The sequence below is a fragment of the Tauraco erythrolophus genome, chromosome Z (genome assembly GCF_009769465.1).
Source record: "Tauraco erythrolophus isolate bTauEry1 chromosome Z, bTauEry1.pri, whole genome shotgun sequence".
Classification (NCBI taxonomy): Eukaryota; Metazoa; Chordata; class Aves; order Musophagiformes; family Musophagidae; genus Tauraco; species Tauraco erythrolophus.
In genome coordinates this window covers 44,830,178-44,856,649 of record NC_141496.1, presented here as the reverse complement: position 1 = coordinate 44,856,649, position 26,472 = coordinate 44,830,178, and the positions used below count along the sequence as shown (strand labels likewise).

At 36.7% G+C, this 26,472-nt stretch overlaps 1 protein-coding gene across 2 annotated transcripts in view; it reads right to left on the bottom strand.

The window, feature by feature from the left end:
* Positions 1-26,472, bottom strand: part of SHOC1 (shortage in chiasmata 1) — a 60,529-nt gene continuing 34,057 nt past the window's right edge. The window contains exons 14-28 of one of the 2 annotated variants that reach the window (XM_086629949.1): positions 26,277-26,453; positions 22,508-22,615; positions 20,095-20,282; positions 15,194-15,266; positions 13,691-13,760; positions 12,915-13,099; positions 12,299-12,404; positions 10,404-10,515; positions 8,284-8,405; positions 7,231-7,324; positions 6,075-6,206; positions 4,599-4,748; positions 3,336-3,507; positions 2,559-3,116; positions 1-101 (exon numbers count right to left, since the gene is read on the bottom strand). In XM_086629949.1, the coding sequence (XP_086486075.1) occupies positions 1-101; positions 2,559-3,116; positions 3,336-3,507; positions 4,599-4,748; positions 6,075-6,206; positions 7,231-7,324; positions 8,284-8,405; positions 10,404-10,515; positions 12,299-12,404; positions 12,915-13,099; positions 13,691-13,760; positions 15,194-15,266; positions 20,095-20,282; positions 22,508-22,615; positions 26,277-26,453 (2,348 nt within the window). The remainder of the gene's footprint in view (positions 102-2,558; positions 3,117-3,335; positions 3,508-4,598; positions 4,749-6,074; positions 6,207-7,230; positions 7,325-8,283; positions 8,406-10,403; positions 10,516-12,298; positions 12,405-12,914; positions 13,100-13,690; positions 13,761-15,193; positions 15,267-20,094; positions 20,283-22,507; positions 22,616-26,276; positions 26,454-26,472) is intronic. The other variant, XM_086629951.1, reaches the window with a different exon arrangement.

The window sequence follows — 26,472 nt, the reverse complement described above, 5'->3', positions numbered from 1 at the left end:
TCAGAAGAATTTAAGACGTGTTTGTCCATCACTTTTTCCAGGGACTCTTTCATATGTCAGTCTCCTTTTTTTGAACTCTGGTACTTCTGCAAATCCTGAATCTGTAAAAGAAGTGGAAAGAAAATGTATGTATGATAAACTACAAACACAACATGTATGCAGACTTAACTATGTGATTCTCAGAAGCTGTAACAGACTTTAGCTTTAACTAGTGTGCTCTGTATGACAAGTATCACTTGCCATAAAATGAAATGTTTACAGATTAATATTAACTACTACTTACTGCTACTGATCAGTTTTACTCATAGTGCCTTGTAATAACAATACAGGACCTTATACAAAATAAATACATCAACCTCCACTATGCTTAACCACAGTATTTCAGATTTTAATGCTTATTTCTATATCATTTATATTACACTCAGAACTATTCAGTAATTATGAAAGTTAATTCTTGTTGACCAGAGACATGTTCATGTTTCTAAGTTGTTTAAAGAATATTCATTCTTAAGATTCCATTATTTTTACAATAAAACATTTGAGTAGTTGCTTATTCAAAATAAATTACTGTAAGAAAATTCTGTTTAGTCTTTACAAAAAGTATTGTCAGAAAAACTTGAACACTGGCCTAAGGATTTCTTCTGTTCCAGTGGAAATACTGGCTCGGAATACTGGCATTAATTGTTTGTGGTTTAATAAAAGTTTGATCTGAAGCCTAAAGAAATCACTGAGGGTTTGCAATGTGTCTTTTTAACTTGACTCTGTACACATTTCTTAAACTTGGGATTTCACATTTCTTAAATTTGGGACTTTAGAACGCTTTCACTGTATTAAGGTGTTTTTTGCATTAGTATGCATAACTATTCAGTATACTTATTTTTTCCCTGGCTAGTGAATAATAAGGTAAAATAATCCTATTCTTCCAAAACCTAAAAAAAAAAAAAAAAGGCACTTTTTAAAAATTATTTGATTCACATTTAAGTATACCTTTGCCGTACTGGGCAAGAGTATTACAGAAAACTTAGCAGTCAGGAGATCACAGTGTTTTCAAAATACTGTAAAACGTGGTACCAGAAGCATCTCCTTGATCTCTACTGAAACTGTTGTATTTAGAATTTTATACTATCAGTTCCTGTTACAGGTTACTGAAATTCTGTTAACTACCCAGCAATACTCCAAGTCTCAATTTTAATCCCAATGGAGAGGCAACAGGTCTGTTCAAAGTTTCTGTATGGACATTTTAATTTACATAGGCTGGAAATTAAATGCAGTTCACCAAATCCAATTAACTTTTCCTCTCTTTGCTCCATAACTGCCTTAAGCAGCCCATGAAACACAATGATATCAATTAGTTACTTATGTTTTCATGAACGAGTTTGATCTAATTAGTGAAAACATTTAATGCTGTGCTGACTTTGCTGTACCATCAAGAGATTTAATGACAGGCAGCAACAGAGAAAACATGAATTAAATCACCTGCATTAGGAGTTAGGCACTTTATTTAAGAAGATTAACCTTGGATTTTTAGAGAATGTGGCACCTCACCTATAGGTAGTCAGCAGAATTAAAAAAATGTTACAACACAAAATACAGCAATACTTAATCTGACAGGGACTAGTGATGCTTTCCTATTTTTAAGACTCTATGGATACATATCATGGCTTATCAGAAAAGGTCTCGAGCTAACTATATTTGAGAAAGTAAACCAGAGATAAGAAAACTAAAAAAAAAAAAAAAAAAAAAGAGAAGCCTGAAGCATCTATATAAGGACTGTACACACTTTCAGAGTAAACAAAGTTTTGAAGTACACACTATATTTCTATTTGAAGAAGTATGCTTTGGAATGATTTAAAGATGGAGAGTTTAGCCCTGGAGACATTAGCTAAAAAAAAAAATAATATTCTAAGAATAAGGAAACTATATGAAACAAACTTAGAAAGTTTTCCGAGTGAAATTCTTACTCCATTAGCGGCAACAGCAAAACACAGCCGTCTAGTTGGAACTAGATGATCTTTGAGGTCCTTTCCAACCCTAACCATTCTATGATTCTATGATTCTACTAGTATCTAAATTTCACTCCTTGAATTTGCTGAATCTACTTTTTGTCCTTTAGAGAAAATATTTTCTAGTCTTTTCTTCTCCCTTTTGTCCAAACCTGTGTTTACAAAATAATCTTTCCCATAACATTTAAAATAATCAAGGCATGTTTGTTATGCACATTTCAGTCACTGTCAAAGAGAGAAGAGGATGAAGCTTACAATATTGGAGAACTACACTTTTCAGTATTTTACTAGGGAAAAATAATGGTGATAACACAATTCTTTATTTTTTGCAAAGATTCTTTACGCTCAAAACAGAAAATAAATGTTTAGGAACCTTTTATCACAGAAGAAATACATACAAAAGTAAGTTTTTTAGTAAAGGAAACATCCGACTGTTGGGTTGGATTGGATTTAACAACTATTTGAAGAAAATACAAAATCTAGCCTTACAGATACTTCTGTTTCTAGTCAAGTTACAAACGGAATTTCAGCAAATTCTGCTAGCTTTGGACATACCTGTTCTATTTTTTTTTTTTGTCCATACGAATGGTGGACTTTGTTTTCTCTTTCCTTTACATTCTCTACCTATTTGTTGAAAACTCAGATTTTGAAGCTCATCTGGGTCAACAAAGAAATCAGAGAGAAAACCATCAGATGCAAATGAATTACGTGGGCCTGAAGATGAAGAGTCATTCCATGGCATCTGGTCAATCAGAATTTCTGGGCTCTTAAATGTTGTGTCTCTAAATTCTTCTAGAAAACTCTTAGAGGTTTCCTGAGGTGCACAGTCACTGAAAGTTGCAAAGAAATCTTCTTTTTCCAAGTTTTTGGAAGAATGATCAGAGCTATACTGTGTTGTGAAAGGCTGTCTTTGAACACAAAGAGAATTTGTAACATCTAGATGAGCAAAATCTTCGCAGTCCTTTGGCGCAGTAAAGAAATTCTGCTCCCTCCCTGTAATTACTTCTGAAGAACACGATTTCTTTTGCATATAGCTTGGAAGATCAGAGTCAAAAACACCCTGATGATGATTCAATGGAGGAATTATTGCTTCAGAATTCGTATGATATGTTCCTGGTAGAGAAAAAATTGAACCATTCTGTTTGGAGAATGAAAAATTAGCTTGTTTCTCTACATTTTACAGAAAACTAAGATGCCATTGAGCATTTCAAGTGCAGTCTGTCTCCTCAGAATAATGGACATTTCCATGATTAGAAGATGAAGACTCTAATACACTCAGATTTTCACTTGGTTTCAGAGGAGACACATTTTCCTAGTAATTCAAGATATTACCTGTTCTGTTTTGTGCCTTCCCAAGCAGCTCTAAAGACTGATGATTTTGTTTATAATCTGGATAGAATGTGTTGAAGGTATTCAGGTTTTCTGGCGGTGATGCACCTTTCACTGCCGTTTCCGGTGGAGCAGCAGCATATTGGCTGTACGAAGATGTCATGTCACTAAAATGCTGAAACAAAAAAACCCCTGTACTTGAGTGTTTATATTGCACATCTACACTGTCAAATATGAAAAGTTAAAGCAGCTGTTAGGATTCTAAGATGTATAATTTTTTGTTTACCAGAAAGATTAAAAAAGACTTACCAATACAGAAGGAAAGGCATGTACAGTAGGCAACATGCCACCTGTCTTAAGTCTGTTACAGAGTAAGTAATAGCCTGTCTCTTGACACAGGAAAATCAATACCTTAATATACTTTACTCTCTTTCCTTAGTCCAGGACTGTAGGGAGTAGTGTCTGCAATGGGCTGGTGCATATTATAAATCGCAGAGGAATTAAACTGCTGAGGTTTTTTTCTGTTTTTCAGTCAGTAAACATGGCTTTACACATATGCAGTTATTAAAATAACATGCACAAGTTGATATTCAGTGCCCAAATATCTGTTTGCTTGCTCTTTCACCTTAACTGAATGTTTCTTCTAACTGTTTGTCTTCTCATTTTCTTGACTGATAAAAGCTGTGCCTCTTTTATCTAATCAGCTGACTATAGTCAGTCTATAATTTTCCCAGACTGGACCCAACTGAAACAGCAAGAGCACACAATTTTAACAAGAATGGACACTTACTCAGTCATCCTAAACTCTAGGGCTCTTTGAAATGCTTAGTACTATGAATTTATAAATGTTGGGTTTATTATTGTGTAAGAAGGTGGACAAAAGAAAGGAAGGAGGGAAGAAAGGGAAGGAGGGGAGGATGGACAAAAGTCGTGGAAATACTTAATTGAAAAACATTTCCTATATTAGGGAAGCATATAGCTTGTATGCTGATATAATACTGGATAAAATGAAGCTTGAAGAGGCAGGTGATCAAAGGAGTATTTTTCCAGTTAAGGAAACGTTCTAATCATCTTCCCATGAACATAACTGTGATTTGACAAAATCTGCTGAGAATTAGCAGGCTGAACATTTTAGATATGAATGATATGCTAGAACATATAATTAAATTTTAAATTATATCAGCGCACGTAGCTTCAGATAAAAAACCCACTGTATTACAACAGTGCAAAAAGATTGATCTAATACATAAATTAATTTTGGCCAACCTTTAAAACCTTTTTCGGAACCTCTGGCAGAAGTTCTTGAAGTTGATGAAAGCTGGCAAGAAACAACCTGTTCAGTGAAGACCCCTTCTTTAACATAAACTGAGCAACCAAAGGGTTGATACAGGGAAAAGTAAGGAGGCATTTCTCTGCCTGGAAATAGAAATTATTTTGTTAGATTGATATCTGACAAACTTTTTTCCCCTTTTTTTCTGTTTCTACAGAATGACATCCCTATGAATAGGTCATACAGTACATCATAGAAATAGAGCTTTCAAACAGTGCACTTTTTTAGCCCAATTAAAACTGCATAATAAAAGTTCTGCATAATAGTTTGATAAAAAAGCAAGCACAGTCTAAAGATGTTTCTATTCTAGAGGATGAAACCAGTGAATCATGTAAACTTGATGTGAAAATGCATTAGCAGATTTACCGTTTACTCCTCGTTTTGGAGAGAATTACCTAAGTCAAGATAAAATGACAAATCTGGTTTTGTTTCACCAAAGTTACATTTGTAAATACCAATGAGATAGGTGCCAAAAGCAGGAGTTTCTAGGGGGAGGCTGAATGTCACACAGAGAGCAGCAGGTTGAGAGCTTTAGCATTTTAAGAACGTCACCTTCCAGTTCCTGACTTTCACAAAGCTCAGCACTCAACAGATGCCAGAGTCTAATACCTTTAACAGAGACAATTACAATCAATGACTTCCCTCAGTTTTTTGCCAATATTCTTAACCTCTGAAGTGGAAAACCTATAATCCAATATCCCACACTTGAAAGACTATGCCAATACCTGCTTTATTTTTTTTTTTTTTTAATTTTGCAAAAGCCAAAAATGATCTTTGGACTCTCTACAAGAGTGCAGAACTTCCATGTAAAATGAACAAATCCATAAGTTTAATTTGAAAACCTCAATACAAAAGTTAAAGAACATCATGTATTGGACTGTGATTGATGGACCTGTTCCAGCATTTACTGTAAATATCCAATATCAACTACTGCATGAGAAGTTCTCAATACAAATACAAATTTCTACCATCTTGTATTAAAGCAAGTCTGTAAGCACCAGCATGGACAACAGTAATGGATCAACACTGACGAATTTGGCTTCCTGCCCAAGTGAGCCATTGTATGTTTATCTTTTACAATTTGGATAGTTTTTTAAACTTAGTGCCTAGAACTGTAGAATCATACATATTGTCTGGTGGATGTGGAGGATAAACTTGTCTACGGGTTAACTGTGAAAGCACAGGGAAAGTCCACGTTGCACCTAATTGTCTTGGCAAGGATGATGGAAACATTATATGTATGTGTGTGTGTGTCTATGTATACATATATATATAAAATGTATGTGTGTATATATTTTAAAATAATGCTTATTTTAATAATATATTTTAAGAGAACAATGGAAAAAGCCTAGAACCTTAAGAGTCTGAGAAACACAAAACCAGCAGGTAATTTAATGGAAAGATAAGCAAACCTCAGATGGCAAGACAGAAAGCCAGGATTTGTCCAGCCACTCATGAGGACTGATATTCGATGCTATCAAAATGTTGTCAGCAATCTGACGAATTATCAGTGCTGTCTCTTCAATCCCTGGTGTAAGAACTACCTAAAAGTGATACATAATAGTTTTGGTTAAAACTTACACTAAGGAATGTCTTAATTTACTACAGAAGTTAAATGGGAAAGCTTAAAGGTGACCCTGAACACAACAGCTGGTAATGGGGAGTAATTAAACCTGATCCATGCTTATCACGAGGAGAAACTCCAAACTCTGACCACTAGCCTGGCCACAAATTACACTCCTCATTTATGCAAATCCTATGTAGGTGAAATCAGTTTATCCTATAGGTCTTTTATATGTGACTGAGTTTATGGGTATAAAATGAGTTCCTAATGAAATAGGTAATTCTGAGATGCCTAATGCAGTTTAAGAAGATGTGTTACGCTTTGAAGGTGTCAGTAATTTCCACTGGAACTACACTGATGAGCACATGGAATAAAAAAATCTTTGTTCTCTCTTTAACCTTCACTTAACCAGAAGGTTAATTTTAAACAAATTTTAATATGCAAATAAGTAAAAAAATTCCTAAAAAGATGTTACTTCATGGAAGAGAAGTAAGTTACAGACATGGACTTGGTAAGCCGAATGAAACTTTTGCCCCATTTTTTAATGTTGATTGTTCTAGATACTGCATTGTTTGATTTGTAATGAAAAAAGTTAATTTATGTTGCCACATTAAAAAAAAAAAGCAAACTAGCTGACAGCACAGAAAATTACACTTTCTCTTCTTCTACTATATTAGTAACATAATATTAATCTGAAACTTTAAATTAAGACATAAGCAGGATTAATACACGTTCTAATACTTTGTAAGATTAAAGGTAAAATCTAATTTCTTTATTCCTAGTCATAAAAACACTTCAGCCGTTATTTGAGTCTGATTCAACTCGTACTGGGGTCAACACAGTCTTTTCACTGACTTCAGCAGCACTGAATTAAGCTCCTCTCACTTATTTTAGTAATTTCGAGCTGGTTTATGGTTTTGATGTAGAATGCATACTTGATAAGGCACTTCAGAAATATCATACAGTGAAGACTAAAACAGAAAGGTTGTTAGCAAAAGAATTACCTTCACTTCAAAGTCTTCTGACTTCTGTGTAAGTTCAGTTAGAGTGGCATAAATTAAGACAAGGTTAAGCAGAGTATCTCCCTTGAGACTGTACCTATAAAACAGTTTAACTGGACTGTTAATAATTAATATACACACGTAATAATTCCAAAATGTTTGTTCCATGTGTTAATAAATGTCTGTTTCATTTTCTGGAATTCAGAATACTAGTACTGTTTGAGCATTAATAACTGTGAAAGGAGAACTAGGACACATTAAGTGCCTGAGCGCTGAAGGATGCACTGTGAGGAAGAAATGGAGTCAGCCCACAGCAAAGCAAGCCTGGCCTGAAGCAAAAGGACTGGATCAGGGTCGGTCACTGGAGAAAAATTACACAGAGAGAAACGGCGATGTATGGGAAATTTACCACTTGCTCATAGCAAAAAACCATCAGAATAAGTAATAAAGGAATGCTTACAAACTAAATAAACAAAAGGTGTGCTTCATCGCAAAAGGAGAAATACTGATGGACTGGAAGAACACTTGAAGTTCGTCTCCCTGTTGCAAATGATATACAGTGATGCTAACAATAATTCATAGCCATGTATTTGTAGGGGTTAATTTACTTCAAAGAGTTATAAAGAATAATTCCAGCAGTTAATATCCTTAGCCTTGTGAAATTTCTGTACCTGTCGATTTGAAATACACCTCACGTTAGCATTACCTGCCTCAAATCCTGTTATTTTATAGCAACCATTTCTTTATCTCTTGTGTAAGACTAAAAAGAACCTAACATACGGAAAACATCGTTGCTAACTTTTTTTGGGGTCTCCAGTGATGCTGTTCCATCCTGCAACTTACTATTTCAGTAGGAACATGGCAACACTGTAACTAAATGAAATGTCCAAAGCACACTAGGAATAGGAGCTTACAATATTCATATTGTTCTAAGAGAAACGTGTTGCTACAAAGAAATTCAAAGAACAAAGAGTGTTAGCTTGTTCTAATAAATAGTTTCCTTCAGTAATATTTGTTTTAAAAATACCAAGACAACGAAAGAATATCATAACTTACTCTGAACTCAGTCTTTCTCTGGAATAGAAAACAATGCAACAGCATGTATATTGGAACGACAGTGCCATCAGCTTCAATATTACATCGTCACAGGACTTCTCATAATTTAGTTCTTCTATACTCTACCATAAAATCAACATAAAAAGCAAAAACTAAACAAATGTATTACCATGGCTGTCAGAAGCTTTTAATTTTCATTGCTGCATTATGCAGAAGTTAGATCAAACATAAATACAGTTAAATAATATAATTATTAAAGACACATCTGGGAGTCAGGAAAACTAGGTTGTATTCCCAACTTTTATTTTGTTTGACCTTTAAAAAGCTAGTTCACTGCTTCACATCTCTTTTTCCCTCCAGTAAAAAAATCACACTGCTGCTAAATTTTTAGGATGTTCTTAAGATTTTCGAGAACTTTAATAATGGAAAATATATAAACCTCTGATGTACTTACTTAACTTACACAAATCATACTATACCTATGCTGAGCATAAGAAGCACAATCGCTAATTGCAGTACAATTTGCAGTAGCATGCAGAAACCTCTGTGTTGTGCTTGCAATACTAATTATTTTATTCTTTATCTGTCTTCCAGTAGCAGTTCTTCTACCTGTAAAGTCATCTGTCTAGCTGCATACCAGAATTTAAGTATTATGCTATCGTCTAAACTATTATTTTTTATTAAAAGTAGGGCAAATTATTCTCTAGACTAATTCAGATAACTCTGAAATGGGAGGAATTAAAATGCACACTGGTAAAGTAACAGTCACAGATACATTTAATTGGTTATTATAATATTTATGTATTTATTTATTTATTTATTTATGTATTAACATTCCTCAAGGGTTTGTACTGGGACCGGTGCTGTTTAACATCTTTGTCAGGGATCGAGTGCACCCTCAGCAAGTTTGCAGATGACACCAAGCTGTGTGGTGTTGTGGACACGCTGGATGCCATCCAGAGGGACCTTGACAGGCTGGAGAGGTGGGCCTGTGAGAACCTCATGAAGTTCAACAAGGCCAAGTGCAAGGTCCTGCACGTGGGTGGGGGCAATCCCAAGCACAAGTACAGGCTGGGCAGAGAACGGATTGAGAGCAGCCCTGAGGAGAAGGACTTGGGGGTGTTGGTTGATGAAAAACTGCGTATGACCTGGCAATGTGCACTTGCAGCCCAGAAAGCCAACCGTATTCTGGGCTGCACCAAAGGAAATGTGGCCAGCAGGTCGAGGGAGGTGATTCTGTCCCTCTACTCTGCTCTTTATCAGATCCCATGTGGAATACTGCATTCAGCTCTAGGGCCCCCAACATAAGGACATGGAGCTGCTGGAGTGGGTCCGCAGGAGGGTCATGAAGATGATCTGAGGGCTGGAGCACCTCTCCTGTGAAGACAGGCTGAGAGACTTGGGATTGCTCAGTCTGGAGAAGAGAAGGCTCCGGGGAGACCTCAGAGCAGCCTTCTAGTACCTAAAAGGAGCCTACAGAAAAGCTGGAGAGGGACTCTTGTCTAGGGAGTGTAGGGATAGGATGAGCAATAACACACTTAAACTGAAAGAGGGTAGATATAGATTAGATATAAGGAAGAAATTGTTTACAATGAGGGTGGTGAAGCACTGGAACAGGTTTCCCAGAGAAGTTGTGGATGCGTCATCCCTAGAGGTGTTCAAGGCCAGGCTGGACGAGGCCTTGAGCAAGCTGATCTAGAGGAAGGTGTCCCTGCCTTTGGCAAGAGGGTTTGAACTAGATGGTCTTTAAGGTTCCTTCCAACTCAAACCATTCTATGATTTATACAACTCTATTTTCAAGTATGCATCCTTTAACTATATTCAATACAATCCAATCTCAGGTCAAATGTTATACTTATAGAATTACAGAATCATAGAATGGTTAGGGTTGGAAGGGACCTTGAAGAAATGTAGGTATAGATATGAGAACACTTTAAACTAGTCAAACTGGCACAGAAAGGATTTTGGATTTAATGAATTTCAAAATTATTTGTGTTGTGAGACAACGTATGAATTAAGTATGGTTACGAGGAAGAAAAGACATGGAAGAAGGCTGCAGATATGGCCTAGAAGTGACACAAGGCATAACAGAATTTGGACATACTACTTTCATTTTGTACCTGCAAAAAGATAGCAGTACATTCATCTATTGTTAACACAACATATCGATCTGTACTTCCGAAGAGCTTTAAGGAGTAACTACTGCTTCTTTCAACAAAGGTAATGCTGTACCTGAAGAAGTAAAATTATTTTATTAAATCTCAGTTAAGTAAAATAATATTTTCTTAAAGGAAATTAATAACTTACATCTCAATACAGTTTTTAAAATTACAGTCTTTTCTTGCCTTGATTTTTCTCAAATGCTCAAGCTCACTTTAAGACACGTTCAAAGAATACCCATCAGTGTAGCAGTGACTTAATGAAATATTAGTGGATTAATTAATATGTTGCTAAGCACACTGATTACGACCTTGATATACAGCCTTTGAGTTTACAAAAAAAAAGACGTAGCAGAGAAACTAAGATAGATAAACCAAGAAAATACACTTAGATACTCCTTTTGAGTAATTAAATGTACACTGCATTTCTTTTCTTCTTTTCATGACTGTGCAGCACAGCGAAAGTAAATTGAGTGAAAACTCCCTGACTGCCATTAGTATGATGCTAAATTTTTCTGAGTGAATGAGAAGTGCCAGCAGCACAGCCTCCTGTCACCAGCTGTGTTAGCAAAGACTCACTGAATGACCATCACATGCTTAGGGCTTTCTGGGAGTCTAGCTGACTAAAGGAGGAAGTTGAGAAGGGACAATCATCACACTACTTGGCCTCATCGCTAGGAAACACAACAGACCTAAACCTGAATCTGCCGACAGTAAGTCCTCTAGAAACTTGTATAGACAGTGTATTCAGACAAAAGAAGTGAACTATAAGCTCTTCTGAAACTATATAGCTTTTGGCTTACCTATTTAATTACTTTATCAGAGCTAAAGGGAGCTAGTGAGAAAGTACCAAAAAGCACTCCTGGCAATTTAGCTTATGGGCAGGCCGAACAGAGAATTTGAACAGGTCAGAGTTTAAAAGTGCTTGTCAAATTAAATGTTCAAATCTTAAATATCGAACATATAATTTTTTTTCCTGTTGAACTGTCATTAGACATAGCTCAAAAATAGCTTCACAGCTGAATCTAGGATACAGCAAGGATTGAAACTGGCATATCTCTTCAGCAACATGGTGGAATCAACTACCTGCATCTCTGGCACTGCGTTTTAGAGATGCTGCTACGCTGTCTCCTATTTCTTTTTTTTTTTTTTTTTTTTTAATCCCCTTGAGAAAAGGTACTTTTATCAGGTATTTATTATTGTGAAAGCAAAACCCAAGAAAATTATGTCAAAGAAAATAATGCACATGTGCAATGATTTACAAACATGAACACTTTTGTACAGGTTCAAATTCAAAATTTGTACAGTATTCAAAATTTGGTGAATATTCGATTTGAATTTTACAAATAAGGTAGTTTTCATTTTTAAACTTAGCCTCTCCCAAAAGCTGTGATGCATCAGAAAATGAGACTGTTTTACTGTTGTTTGTCTTGTTTTTTGAGCATAGCTCTGGTAGTTAAAACTCCCAAAATCAAAAAGCAATTTTTATGAAGAATTAAATGCAAAGTCTTTCAAGTACCAACAAGCACTAAAGTAAAAAATGTTTTGAGGTAATAACATTGTGATTTTCAGGGAAAAGCAGACAATTAAAAAAGCTGTTTTGATTAAAAGTGCCAGCTCATCATTAAAAGAAACAAACCAGCCGATTCCACTCTGGTTGACATCTATGTGAATCTACAGAATTAAGTTATCAACTTCAGCAGAAAAATTATGTTCTTGTCTCTTAAAATGCTAATAGTGCAGTTGCAGTAATGTACCTGATACCCAAGTAGATGGCTACTACATGATATAGTAGGACAAGACACATGTCTTGGAAAACTGAAAATAGTAAGATTAAACAGGTTATTTTCACTCACTTGGATTCCAAAAGCTGAAGAATATCTGGCATATTAAGAAGACCTTCGGTTGCCAGAAATACATATGGAATCTGTACCTCCAGAAGAAAGGAACCACAGTGACTCCCTGAAATATTTTGTACATGCAAGATAATAGTTTCATAAGCAAGAAACTAAAGATATATTTAGGTATTCAAATAGACATATCTTTGAAAAATGCAGCTTTTATTCATCCCCATTATGTGTTGTTTTTTTTCTTTTTTCAAAATTAAACTCTTCTGAATCCCTTTGAAATTAAGCTTTGATTTATGTTTCTTTAGATCCATAACAACATTCCCTTAGGATGAGGAAGGGTGGATACAGCTTGTAGCAACTGTAAACAAGTGAACTTGACGCAAGTCTTCTATCAACCAACTACGTCTACCACATCCTGGCCAAAACCAAGATCATACCCTAAGAAAAACACCTTCCTATCTTGCTGTATAGATAAACAAGCCCTGTTTGCTTGGCTTTAGCTTTCATAATTTGTTACTCATTCGATTCCACAGGCACAGGAACGTAGCATTTCAGGGAACAGAAAATGCTTTCCTTTCATATGCTAGCTCAATTGCTTATTACAATTCTAGAGAGCGCTTACCCATTTGTATTGTTTCAGGGAGGGTGGTTTTAAAAGTCATGTAGGTAACATTCAGATTTTTGCACAGATTTTTCCAGCAAGAATTTTCAGAATAATCATATTCTATTACTAATGAGAAGTGTGTCCAAGGGAAGTCAGCTCCAATTTGCTGATTATGTACAATAACACATGAATATCTACTAAGGCTTTAAAAAAAAGGAAAATATTAATAAAATTAAGTTCAGGTGGAATTACCCTCACAATAAAATGAATACATTTTTACTTTGAAGAATTATCACTGTTTAAAGTCTGTTCACAAAAAAAGAACTTACCACTTCTGAATTTAAACTGTAATTTATTAAAAAATTAACTTTAAAATTAAAAGCTGTACTTGCCTCCCTCCAATTATCTACTTGAAGTAATCATATTTTCCTGCACTGTCATAATTTGTCATTATTTCTCTCTTATGCCCTTTTCTCCCACCTTTTTCTAAAACATGGAAAAGAAATGTTTTTCTACACATTTTTGTAAGCAAGTTTTTCTAAAACATGCAAAACAAACAAACAAACAAACAAGTTAAAAACATGCAATTCATGTTTTCTAAAAGTTTATCTGAGCCTCACAACTAAGCATTTTACTAGACTGTGGACAAACTTCTCCCCTCTCAGAAGCTCCATATTCTGAAATTTTTACTCCAGACTGGAAAGTCCCATGGAAATGAAGAAAAGCAACTAAAGTTTCACTGACATTAGTCCCGAATAAAGTCTTTGTTCTCAAAAATAAAGAATTTAACATACTTGCTTATGATATCTTTGCAACCTAGAAAGGTTCCTTTTTTCTCAGAATTCAAATCTATAGCTTTTAAACCTGCATAAAAAGAATTAAAGCCTTAATAAAACAAATGAGCCTCTGCAGGTATGAATCAATGCATAACAGTACACAGCAAATGTGGAACAACACAGGACATTAAAATTTTATGTATAACATTGTCTGTCATTGTCTGTCCTACACAATTTCAGTTTCTATTGCACTGGTGGGTATAATAATTTGGAAACTTCCATTTTTAAATCCAGGGAAAAAGTAACGAAAACAAGTTTCAATTCTCACAAACTCACAATCCAATTATTTTAAAATGAAAATTAAAGGCTAGTGCAAAAGGAAGCATCTTTGCCCCTTTATCGTTTAAATTCCTTTGTACTTTCTGTATATTTCAAGTTTTACAAGTATGACTGGAAGACGTAGCTAAAAAGGGATATTTGTATAACACAAATGCCTCTCCTGAAATGTTCGAGTTAATTGGATTGACCCGTGCTTGCAACCAAGTCTTAAGATCTTCAAACAAATAAAATACTTTTTATTAAATATTATTAGTAGTAAAAGCATTGTGAACATGCCTCTTCCCTTTCAAAACATTCTAAAAAAACAGGCTTTCTTCTTTTAAAAGCACAGGAAATTTAACTTTATTTTTAAAGGCAAAAGAATAATACAATACATGACACTGTTGATAAGCTTCAAGCAAGAAGGAGTTACAAAAATGGGTTTTAGGAAGCAGTATGAAAGGAATCAGTGGCTTGCTTTAAATGTAAGCACAGCCTCAAATAACAATCTTCCTGAAACGTGTTTGTTTTACCGGCTGAATCTGCAACATTGAACAAACTTGTACAAAAATTACTCACAGGTAAAATGATGAATTGAAGAAAGTGTTGCTTGCATCAGTGGGATCCGAGATATCAGAAACAGTATTTTTTCTCCTTGAGTTTAATAGATTGCTACAGCTTATGCTTACATATTTAGCAACTTAGCAAACAAGGTCAGCAACAGACGGCTAAGAGAAATCATGATCTGTACCTGACTACTTATTTAAGGTTTTATGCTAGGGAGCTTAGTTAAGACTTCTAAACTCTAACTGCTCTTTATAAGCTTGCAAGGAAGAAAACTTGTGACCACCCATCAGCTAAAAACAAAGAGACAATTTGATGAACACAACAGATGCAATTATTATTAGGCAATGGGCTGCCTGTTCTGTTAAATAAATGTTTGACTTGACAGATGAACTATCATTCTCTTGCAATAGAAAACATCATATCAGAACTCTTAATAGGGGAAAATATAATTACAAGAAAGAAAAAGGCTGACGGAAGAGCAAGGAAACAGAAAATAGTGAGAAAAGTGTATAGAAAGGTTCCTAATGAGGAGAAAAGGGAGAAACACCTGCAAAAGGCAAATAAACAGGAATGCAGCAAAGCACAGAAAAACAGCCGCTTTTTCTTTCAAAAATACACATAAAAATAATTATTTACCTTCTACTCTAGATAAAGTGTGAATGAGGGCAGCTTTTTCTCTCTCTGAGTCCATTCTTGTCATGATTAGTATCTGGAAGAAGACAAGTAAAAGAAATTGTAGTACTGTAAAAAAATTGTTCTTTCAGTCTGCAAACATCTTTTGCTCTCCTTTGCACAGAAAGCACAGGATTGATTAAGCAGGTGGCAAAAATGGAAACCTTGGAGTTTTCCAGAATGACAATCATAGAACATCTCAAGTTGGAAGGGGCCTATAATGATCAAGTCCATCTCCCTGCTCCTCACAGGACTACCTAAAACTAAACCATATGACTAAGAGCATCACCCAGATGCTCCTCGAACTCTGACAGGCTTAGTGCCGTGAACACTTCCCTGGGAAGTCTGTTCCAGTGACCAAAAATCCTCTCAGTGCAGAACTTTTTCCTAATGCCCAAACTGAATTTTCCTCGACGCAGCTTCATTCATTCACTTCTGCGTGTTGCTGGTCACCCCTCAGCCTTCACTTCTCCAAGCTGAGCAAACCAAGTGACCTCAGCTGCTCCTCATAAGTCTTGATGTCGAGGCCTTTCAGCATCTTGGTCGCCCTCCTCTGGACACACTCCCAATAGTTTGATGTCCTTCTTACACTAAAGCACCCAAAACTGCATACTGTACTTGAGGTAGGGCCACACCAGCGCAGTGTAGAGTCAGATGATCACCTCCCTCGACAGGCTAGCTCTGCTGTGCTTAATGCACCCCGGACATGGTTGGCCCTTTTGGCTGCCAGAGGACACTGCTGACTTATATCAAACTTGACATCAACACAAAACCCCAGATCTCTTTCTGTGGGGCTGGTCTCCAGCCTCTCCTCCCACAATTGGTATGTATAACCAGGATTATCCCATCCCAGGTGGAGAGTCTGACACTTGCTGCTAGTGACTGCCCCATTCTCCAGTCTATGCAGATCTCTCTGTAAGGCTTCTCAAACCTCAGGGGAGTCCACAGCTCCTCCTAGTTTAGTATCATCAGCAAATTCAATTAATGTACATTCAATTCCTTCGTTCCGATCATTTATAAAAACATTAAAGAGCACTGACCCTAAAATTGAGCCCTGGGGAACCCCACCTGTGACTGTCCACCAGCCTGATGTAACTCCATTTACTATAACCCTTTGAACCCAGCCTGTTAGCCAACTGCTCACCCAATGCATTATGGACTTGTCCAGCTGTGTGCTGGACAGTTTATCCAGAAGGACACTGTGAGAGACAGTATCAAAAGCTTCGCTAAAATCCAAAACCACCAAATCTACTGGCTTCCCTTAGTTAACCAGATGGATGACATTGTCATAAAAAGAAATTAAGTTGATTAAGCAGGACTTTCCCCTTGTGAACCTTGCTGGCTGTGGCCAATGACTGCATTGTCTCTCAAGTGTTTTTCAATAACTTCCAGAATAACCTTCTCCATAATTTTATGAGGCACTGAAGTACGACTACAGGCCTGTAATTACCAGGACCTTCCTTCTTTTCCTTCTTGAAAATTGGGACATTTGCCAGCTTCCAGTCAATGGGGACCTCTCCAGACTCCCAAGACTGTTGAAAAATAATGGAGAGAGGTCCCATAATGACATTGGCCAGCTCTTTCAGCACCCTGGGATGAATCCCATTAGGCTCCACAGATTTATGTGCATTCAACTGAAGCAGCAAATCTAGAACAAGTTCAGGGTCAGCCAGGAATTTATTGTCTCCTCAGTCACGATCTTCTGGCACAGGGCTCCAGGGGTCCCAGGGCCCATCATCGGTGTTGAAGACAGGTGAAGCAGGCATTAAATGTCTCTGCTTTGTCTACATGTCTATTTGTGAGGTGATTGACCTCGTCAAGCAACAGAGCAACTTTATCTCTGATTCTCCTTTTGCTATTAACATATTTTTAAAAAGCCCTTTTTGTTGTCCTTCACAGTGCTGGCCAGCTTGAACTCTGAGCTTTGGTTGCACACATTTCCTGCCTACAGTGATGAACAAGCATCTCTGTAGTCCTACTGTGTCACCTGTCCTTGCTTCCAATGTCTGTATACTTTCCTTTTCCATCTAAGTTCTGGAAGAAGACCTCTGCTCAGCCAAGCCAGCCTTCTGCTCTGCTTGCTTGACTTCCAACACTTTGAAGTTGCCTGCTCCTGTGCTCTTAAGAGATGGCTCTCAAAAACTGACCAGCATTCCTGGACCCCAATACCTTCAAAAGCAGATTTCCAGGGGACATTACTAATTAGCTCCTTCAGCAGCACAAAGTCTGCTTTCCCCATATTCAACGTTGAAGTTTTGCTGGCAGTTTTTCTCTTATCGCCAACAATTTGAAATTCAGGTGTATGCGTGCATTATTACAAGAGTTGGAGAAACAATATTATAGAAGACATCAGCATCGGAATTCAGTTTTATAAAAAAAGCTGTTCTAGAAGAAATCTTAAACAGGAATATTTGATTCAAAGTAAAAATGCTATTTAAAGATATTATCTAAAGATATTATACCACATTATTACCGTTACACTAGACACATTATTACTGTCACATTAGAGGCATTATCCCTATGGAGGCAAAATTTAAACTGAAGATATCTAGAATTCAGCCTTCAAGATGGTCATGTACCAGAGAGTGGTACTGGATGTACTGCTGATCTAAGTAGAAATATTTTCCAGACCATAGACGGAGTACACTGAAGTGCTCCTGCCAGAGATCACTTATCTCTGAGACTCATTAAATACTGCTTAAGGTGAAAACGTTGAAAAGGATGAGAATCTACCAAACTGACACAGTTTTAAAAAGAATCACTACCAGAGAAGGTATTTACTTTGTCCACCATTTCAACTGAAAGAAACTGAACTTGTGCCACATAATCAAAGCATGTAAAGAAGAATATGTGCACACATACAGGATTTACACCATACTTTCAGACAGGATGATCTCTGAACTTTTATGCCAATGTATAGACAGTTTTCATGGTGCACACAAGATAAAATTTCTAAGGAGGCACATGGCACTGTCTAACTCTTAAGACTTACAGACGTGAGATAATTATACGTGTAAATATTAACAGTGTGTTAGATCTTGTCAGAAAAGAACTTCTGGATATTGGTCAGCCTGACAAGCTTAAGGCAAATTTCAATTTCTATATGTTGGTGCACAGAACAGCTACCTCACAACTCACTGGCTCATTTTAAGCAGTTTTAGACAACTGCGTTTTAAAATGCAGATCTACTTTTCACATGTGGTACAACAGCATACTCATTACATGTTGTCGTGAGCTGGATGACATTTCTAGTCATGCTCTATCTAATCATGAGTACAAATATAATGAAACAAAGAGTAAAGTTCAGTTTACTCTATTCCATTAGCAACTTCTTGCTTGCAAAGGAAACATCTCATTATAATCCTGCATCAATAACAATTTTGACTAATAAAGGGATAAACAGATTATCATATTTCACATGATAATAACTGATGCTGATGTGATAGCACAGGAAACGGCTTGTTCAGTACAACTTCTTATTAAAACTGGAATACGTCTTCTGCCTATTTGGGCTCATTGAAACCTGTCTCTGAATTTTAGGGAACAGTAAACAATACTGTAATGGGTACAAAATCATATATATTCTTACATTGCATGGGTATGTGTGCATGACTTTAAATTTGAGCCAAGCAAGCAAGTCAAAACTCAGGAGATTTACAGTTAAAAATTTAAAAAATCATATTTAGTGGAGTTCAGAAGAAAAGCAAAATTGTAACTGAGCTGACATTAAGATGACAAAGTTCTCATATGTCTCCTAGTACAGCACAATCCTGGTATCACACAGCAAAATGTGTTACTCTTAAAAAGAAGAAAATGATGCCGAAATCAACTTAGAGGGTCTATTGAAGGACAGGACAATCAACACCAGGACAATCAACACCATTCAGGTTTGGTTGCTACATTTCCATTTTAAATTCTAAAAGGGTGTACAATAAGCTATTATATTTTTGTTCTCAGGAAAATTTAATGAAAATACGTTTAGAGCTCTTAACATAATTCTTAACAGAAACAAAAGAAGAAAGCTCCAGGAAGTATGGAAAAAAGTTAAAATAAATTAAAGTAAGCTTGAAGATTCATCTTTTTTGGCTAAGTGCTCAGCAGCATAAATTCTATTCCAAACAGTCAGAACACTTAAAAATTTACTCCTTCTGTTTCATTATGTGATAAATATTCTGTAAATAAATAATAAATATTCTGCAAATAAATAATAAATATTCTGCAAAAGAAAAAGGTGCTTTGCACTGCATGGTATCACCCAAAACATTCACATATCCAGAAGAAAAATATCTTCAGGTAACATGAATCTCCTCCACAACTCTATCCTCCTTGCCGTAACTATCACTAATGGATATTTGCTTATGTAATTATAACGCCAGAGGATTGGCCTGATACATGGGCAAGCAAAGGGCACCTGTGGGTAACAATACCCATATACCTCATGGCGTGTGTCCTCTGAGCCACGCCGTACCAGTACACAATCCTGACTTGTGCTCTGATTCTCTTTGCACCAGAAGATTGAGGCCTTCAAATAAAAGGTTATAACAAATTTTCAGTAAGTGATGTAATATACTTCCCAGAGAAACAAAACCACCTGCAACATGATGAAGCTCTGGCAATGTTAAAACTTGTATGCATCTTATTTCAGTCATGCAACAAGGGAAGATTCGATTAAACAGAAACCTGCACGGCTCCTGACAGAGGAGGTCTTAAACTTTATGTAACCCTTATTTAACAGATACTGTGAGTTGAGTAGGTAATTATAAGACTTTCTTCCATAAACCAACCCTTGTTGAAATATTGTTTTAAAATTATTCAAATAGTTTGGAGCAGGTTTTTTGCTTAGAGAAATTGTTTACGTTGTTAACCTTAACACTGTGTCCCCCTCCATAACTCTGCATCCACTTTAACATTTGACACTGAAGCTCTGTTACTTTGGGATTTGTTTCATGCTTTTTCTGGCTGCTGTACTGCACAACCTTCAACTGCCTCCAGATGTTATTCAAACAGGATTCTAAGATGTTTTTATAGATATCCTTTGCCTTAGACAAATAACCTGTCAATAAAACAACAAAAGAAATAATTGCAGTGACAAATGATAATTGCCAAAGTTTGTGTTTAATCTACACATAAATTTAAGATTTATGTGAAGGTATCTTGCACAAAAATGATGAAAATTTAATGGCTCATCAATATGGAAGGATACTATTACTACTAACCAGGTACATAAGTGGACTTTATAAAACCGCTATGCCTCCTTTAGCATCTGCTATATGAGTCCAGCTAGAATTATGGAACGTTGAGCTCTATAGCCGCAGATAGTAGCAGCAGCACTGTCATGTTTAACTAGGCTATATAGTTTTTAATAAATAACAACTTTATTCATATTTCCACTGTCCCAAGCTTTACTTGTCCTGTGCTTTCACCACTTTTCTTATTATTATAATAACTATTTCTCAACTCTGAATGATGCCTCCCAACACAAGAAGGACATGGAGCTGCTGGAGTGGATCCAGAGGAGGGCCACGAAGATGATCCGAGGGCTGGAGCACCTCTGCTATGAAGACAGGCTGAGACAGTTGGGGCTGTTCAGCCTGGAGAAGAGAAGGCTCCAGGGAGACCTTCCAGCAGCCTTCCAGTGCCTAAAGGGGCTACAGAAAAGCTGGAGAGGGACTTTTTACAAGGGCGTGTAGTGATAGGACAAGGGGAAATGGATTTAAACTGAAAGAGGGCAGATTTAGGTTAGATATAAGGAAGAAATTTTTCACTCAGAGGGTGGTGAGGCACTGGAACAGGTTGCCCAGAGAAGCTGTAGATGCCCCATCCCTGGAAGTGTTCAAGGCCAGGTTGGATGAGGCTTTGGGCAACCTGGTGTAGTGGAGGGTTTCCCTGCCCATGGCAGGGGGGTTGGAACTAGATGATCTTTGAGGTCCCTTCCAGCCCTAACCATTCTATGATTCTATGATTCTCTTGTATATAAACGGTAAACAATGCTGGGGTCATTTGAAAATGCATAAAGAATAAATACTCTCTAGATAACTGCGATAAATCACACAGCACAGCACAACATCACCACAGTAGTGAGTATTATAGGGCTTACTTAGTAACTGGCTCAATTTTCTAAGATTTTTTCATATCTTTTTTACTTGTGCAGTTTTCTGTGTGAGGTGTTGCTGGGATCTGGAAGGACAGGTGCTGCGTAATTCTGAAATATCATCTAGGAGTGCTTTTGCTCCAGAAGAACAGAGGAGAAAGAACTACTCATTTACCTCCCTCTCATCCTCCTACATTGTTTACAGTAATTGTAGAAAAGAATTCTACTTAGGATTCTACTTATATATTCATTCCGTATTTTTCTTCCTACTCCATTATTGCTAGAAATAAGAGAATACAAAATAATGTCCTTTCCCCGCTGTTCGATTTATGGCAGATGTTTTCCATTTTACATCAATTTTAAGGAAACACCCTCCATCAAGGGGCAATTCAGAATGACTGAAATGAGATGCTCTGAACTGTCTTATCTCCTGCAAAGACAGAGGGAGCTTGACTTTCTAGGGCATTCATAAAAGTTGACTTCAGCTCCTTATGAATCTATTCCAATAGATGTATCTGAAAATTTACAATACACAACATGGGAACTTGACAAGCATGGCATTATTAATTCAGGGATAAAATTGGGTTACAACAAATTTTCATATTCCAAATATGAATAGCAGGAGATCAGAAAAGCTAAAAAAAAAAATAAATATGTGTGAGTTCAGTGCTAAGAATTGGACTGTAACTTCAAACTCCCTGCCTCGTGATACCTTAGATAGTATTCCAGATTTTGCTTAAAATGCTCTCAGTTTTAAGTACCTAATTTCCAAGGAGCTGAAGAATATTTTGTTCCACACTTGCAGAAGATCGGCTGTAAACAACAAAAGACCTCCCGTTTTTATATGTTTCTCAGTTTCTACACAGAGATTCCAATGAAAATTTGTCCTTCTGAGATACCAGACAACGTATTATATACACGGTAGTTCACATGTATGTTTTTTAGGCAAATTCATGTAATAACATAAACAGTGGTATATCAGTCATGAACTGAGCCTATACACTATCAAGTACAACCTGTCGTGAATTGATTTCAAATGATAGAATAGAAATAAAACCAAGGGGGTTGAATACCATACAGAAGCTATGCTGGAGATATACCGATGGTAAAGAATCACAGCCTACAAACCTGAAGGATGGACTCAGCATCGGGTTTCTGAGTATCATTATTCACTACAGAAAACAAACCTAGTGCTGTGTCCAAGCCACATGCTAAAAGAAGATCTCGAACTGTCACCAGCAGGTGCACCAGGGCAGCATGTCTGAATAGCATGATCTCCTTCTCATCCATTTTACCTGCATAAAAAGAAGACACAGGTGTGGTCTGTATAAAATTTCACAAATCATTCTATACATACGTAATCAATTTAAAAGATCTTGGTATCTCAGAATTTTCATTAAACACACTTAAACAGTGTCGTGGGTTAGGCCGCTCCGGCAACCAAACCCTACACAGGCGGTCACTCACCCTCCCCCAGCCCCAGGGAAGAAGCAGAGAATTAAAGGAGAAACGGGAAACCCGTGGGTTGAGATAAGAACAATTTAATACAGATGATTTAATACACAGTGTAGATGCTCACCATCCCCTCTTATCCAAAGCCCGTCTCATCCCAAAGCTGCAATCCTGGACGAACGCGAGGCCCCGAAATAGAGAGGAAGAGAGAGAGATCGTGCTCCGAGAGTGGGAGTACTGGAAGGGAGAGAAAAACAAGGCAACAGAGCAAAAGCGCAGAAGCGCAAAGGAGCAGAAGCGGCGAAAGAGCCGAAGTGCAAAAGCCCTTCTGTCCGTCTGCCCCTCACTTTTATACTGGGCATGACGCTGCATGATATGGAATACTAATTGGCCAGTTCGGCCCTCAATCTTAAGTTCCACCACAGATCACAAGGGGAATCGTGTCCCCCTTGTCCCAGCTATGCTCCCCCCTTATCCTGCCGTGCTTCTGCACTCCGGCCAGAACACGACACACTGAAAAGTCCTTGGTGTCTCACTTCCAACCACAAACATCAACTTGCTATCAACAATCTTTTCAGAGCGAGCCTCTGAGTAAAACCAAAACACGGAGCTCTTCTAGCTGCTAAAAAGAAGAGCTAACTCTGTCCCAGCTGAAACCAGGACAAACGGACACAATCTTGAAAGGCCAGATCTGGTGGTCTTGGCGAATAGCTTATGATACAGCACAACTTCTCCCACGTCACCTGACTCAGAGCAAGTGACACACAGGGAAGTGTTTGTGAAAGGTGTGTAGGGATAGATGGTGCTTGCTGGAGGAAGGATTAACAGTTCCCCTAGGTGTGCCATTAAATCCACACCGTCCGTCTGATTTTAGTAAGGCGATCTTTAAATACACATGGAAACTGACAAATTTCCCACCTTTTGGTCTGTCATACAAGCCCCGCTACTTACACTACTACTTCCTCATCTGACTAGTCAAATCACTATATTTTTCAACAGCACTGTAATTTCATCTAACCCATTTTCCAAACATTTCAGAACTCTTTCCAAGAAATCAAAATGGCAGATTATCCACTAATCAATGCAGAACCTTTCCAACAAATTGTAGACTATAAAAGCCACAGTCTTTATGGCAAATGATTTGGACTTGGCTAGTCTTCACACATATCACGAGAAAAATTTCTATTGTCTTCCAATAAGGATCCACGTAGAGTCTTAACCTATGGTATCACCTTGCCCACATCCAATTAACCTCTTAACCTTCTTTGAGAAGGTAAATTTGGAGGACATCTGCTTCTTCTTTGACCAACAGAGTAAATTGAACAATTTATGGGCTACCTATTCTGTATTATGTACCCATTTTGAATAAATCTTCAAGGATTTGACTGAACAGGAAGGAATTCCTAGTCTGAAGAAGGAAGGTATTTTGAGGAATTGCACACAGGGAGTGGTGTAGTTCATTATGTTAAGAAAGGAAATATGTGACTCCTGCAGAGTAAGTGGACTTCGTAATAAAAAGGATACTTCAAGATGCTAAAAAATGGTTGAGGAAGTTAATTAAGAACAAATGACTACAGCTGATCAAGGAATTACTGAATGAGATGTATTATACAAGAAAAATATTAGCTAGTTCTGTGTAAGGCGATCAACGCAGCTTTTAATTCAAAAAGACAAGTGAAGCACTTAGCAAGGAAAAATCAAACTTACGAACACAGCATACTGAAGAATTAGCTAGAAACAGCATGGAAGACAAAGATCTTGCCACTATGCTGCATCAAAAGATAGAAAGTGACTGTTCAACTCTGTCAGTGAAAGTTCTGAAACTGTCTCCAGTTCTTGATACCACTTACCATAAAAACTCGGTGAGGAATACAGGTCATTTAGAAACAAAGCAAGACAGTAAGAAACCACATTTTATGGTGAAAGACTGAAGCATTTGGTGATATTTAGTGCAGAAAGAAAAGACCAGCAGGGGAACAATAATATTCTAATAGACCAATACCATCACAGTAAGTGATTGTTTTCTATGTTCACTGGGAGATTAGTGAGAAAATGCATCATCACACTCTGGGGTAAAGTGGAATGAGACTGGATATTGTGAAAGTATTTAAAACCAGGAAGGCAATAAAAGAGTGAAGTAAGTTATCAGGGACGTTTTGGAATCTCCCACACAGTTAAAAAAATATTCATTAGGAATAGATTTGATAAGTTACAGTCTTCCTCATTTCTATGTTTCTAGGGACCTTCCAGCAGGAAAATTCTTATCTCCTTCTGCTTATTTAGTCGGGGACAAAATACAACACAAGACCTCCCCTGCACTTTTCTGTCTCTTCAGTGCACATAAGAGTAGCTAAATCAATCTTTGACTTTTTTTTTGGTATTTTAAACAAAAAATAATCTTGAATTGAAATGCAGACTCTCACATATTTTCTCCTTGATCTTGAGAAGCAGTAGTAGTTCTCTGTACACTTTCCTCAGCCATGTTTTCCTTTCTGTGATTCACTGATACAGATATAGATACTGAGTTTCTCCCTCATGTTTGTGAAGATGATGTTTGATTTTTTGTAAGCTTTCTCGAACTAAGAGAACCCTTCTGCTGACATTTTTAATATAGTAATTCTATAGATCATAGGCGGTCATTCTGTGGAGACCACTAACATTATTTTTGTTTGCCTTCTCTCTCATTTGTAATTTCATTATCATGTGTTTTATTTTGAGAAAAATACATTAAGCACAGTAGGTAGCTAAAGTTTATAGCACAACTTTTGACACAATATAAAAACTTGGCAGGTAGTAGACAGCCTGCTATGTTATTCTCACAACTAGTTCTCAACTATGGGCAGTACAACTCAAAAAATAATCCAAAATACACAATAGCTTTCTAAATCTTCCTAAAACACAGTCTGTATTTTGCTTTGAGGTTTTCCTGCCCCTCTCTTTTATCTACAGCCAAAAAATCCTTGTAAGGTGTCACTGATTTTGCTGGTTTTTGCTTTCATTTTTCTGGCTCTATAGGGTTTTCACATGCCAGATAGGAGAGAAATTAAGTTAGAAAGACATCAAATTAATATGATTTTTTTTCTCCTCATTTCTAACTTAAGCTTAGCATTTTTGATCATACAGGTGTGACAAACAATAACTACTAAAAGGAGAGAAACAACAAAAACAATTAGGCAGCTTTTAATTTTAAAATCTAACTTTAAAAAAACTAAACATTTTGTCTGATATAAAAGCAACATTTCTGAAGCATATCTACAATATTTTAAAAGAAAATTAAATTAGAATACTATTTGTATTACAATATTCAGGTTAATAAATGTAATGCTGAAGAAGTAGGAGATATTATTTTGAAAATAAAAGAGGAAATCAATTACTGTAACTCTACAAGATCATCTGCTGAAAGTTTTATCATTAATTTACCAAACGTCTTGAACCTTGTGTCACCAATTAAACACGTATTGGTATTGAAGATGAAAAAACCAATTTTTTTAAAAAAATACATACCTTCTTTAAAATTATCGCATATCACTTTCTCTTGCTGTTTTAAGAAAAACCTTGTGTGATCGAATTTAATACTGTCAAAGCTCCAATTTACAGAAGCAAGTACACCCAGATGTGCCAAATCTTTTAGAACAGGAACGGCTGCTTCTTCCAAAAGGCAGTATGCCTGGCATTGGCTTTCTGGATAGCACAATAAACA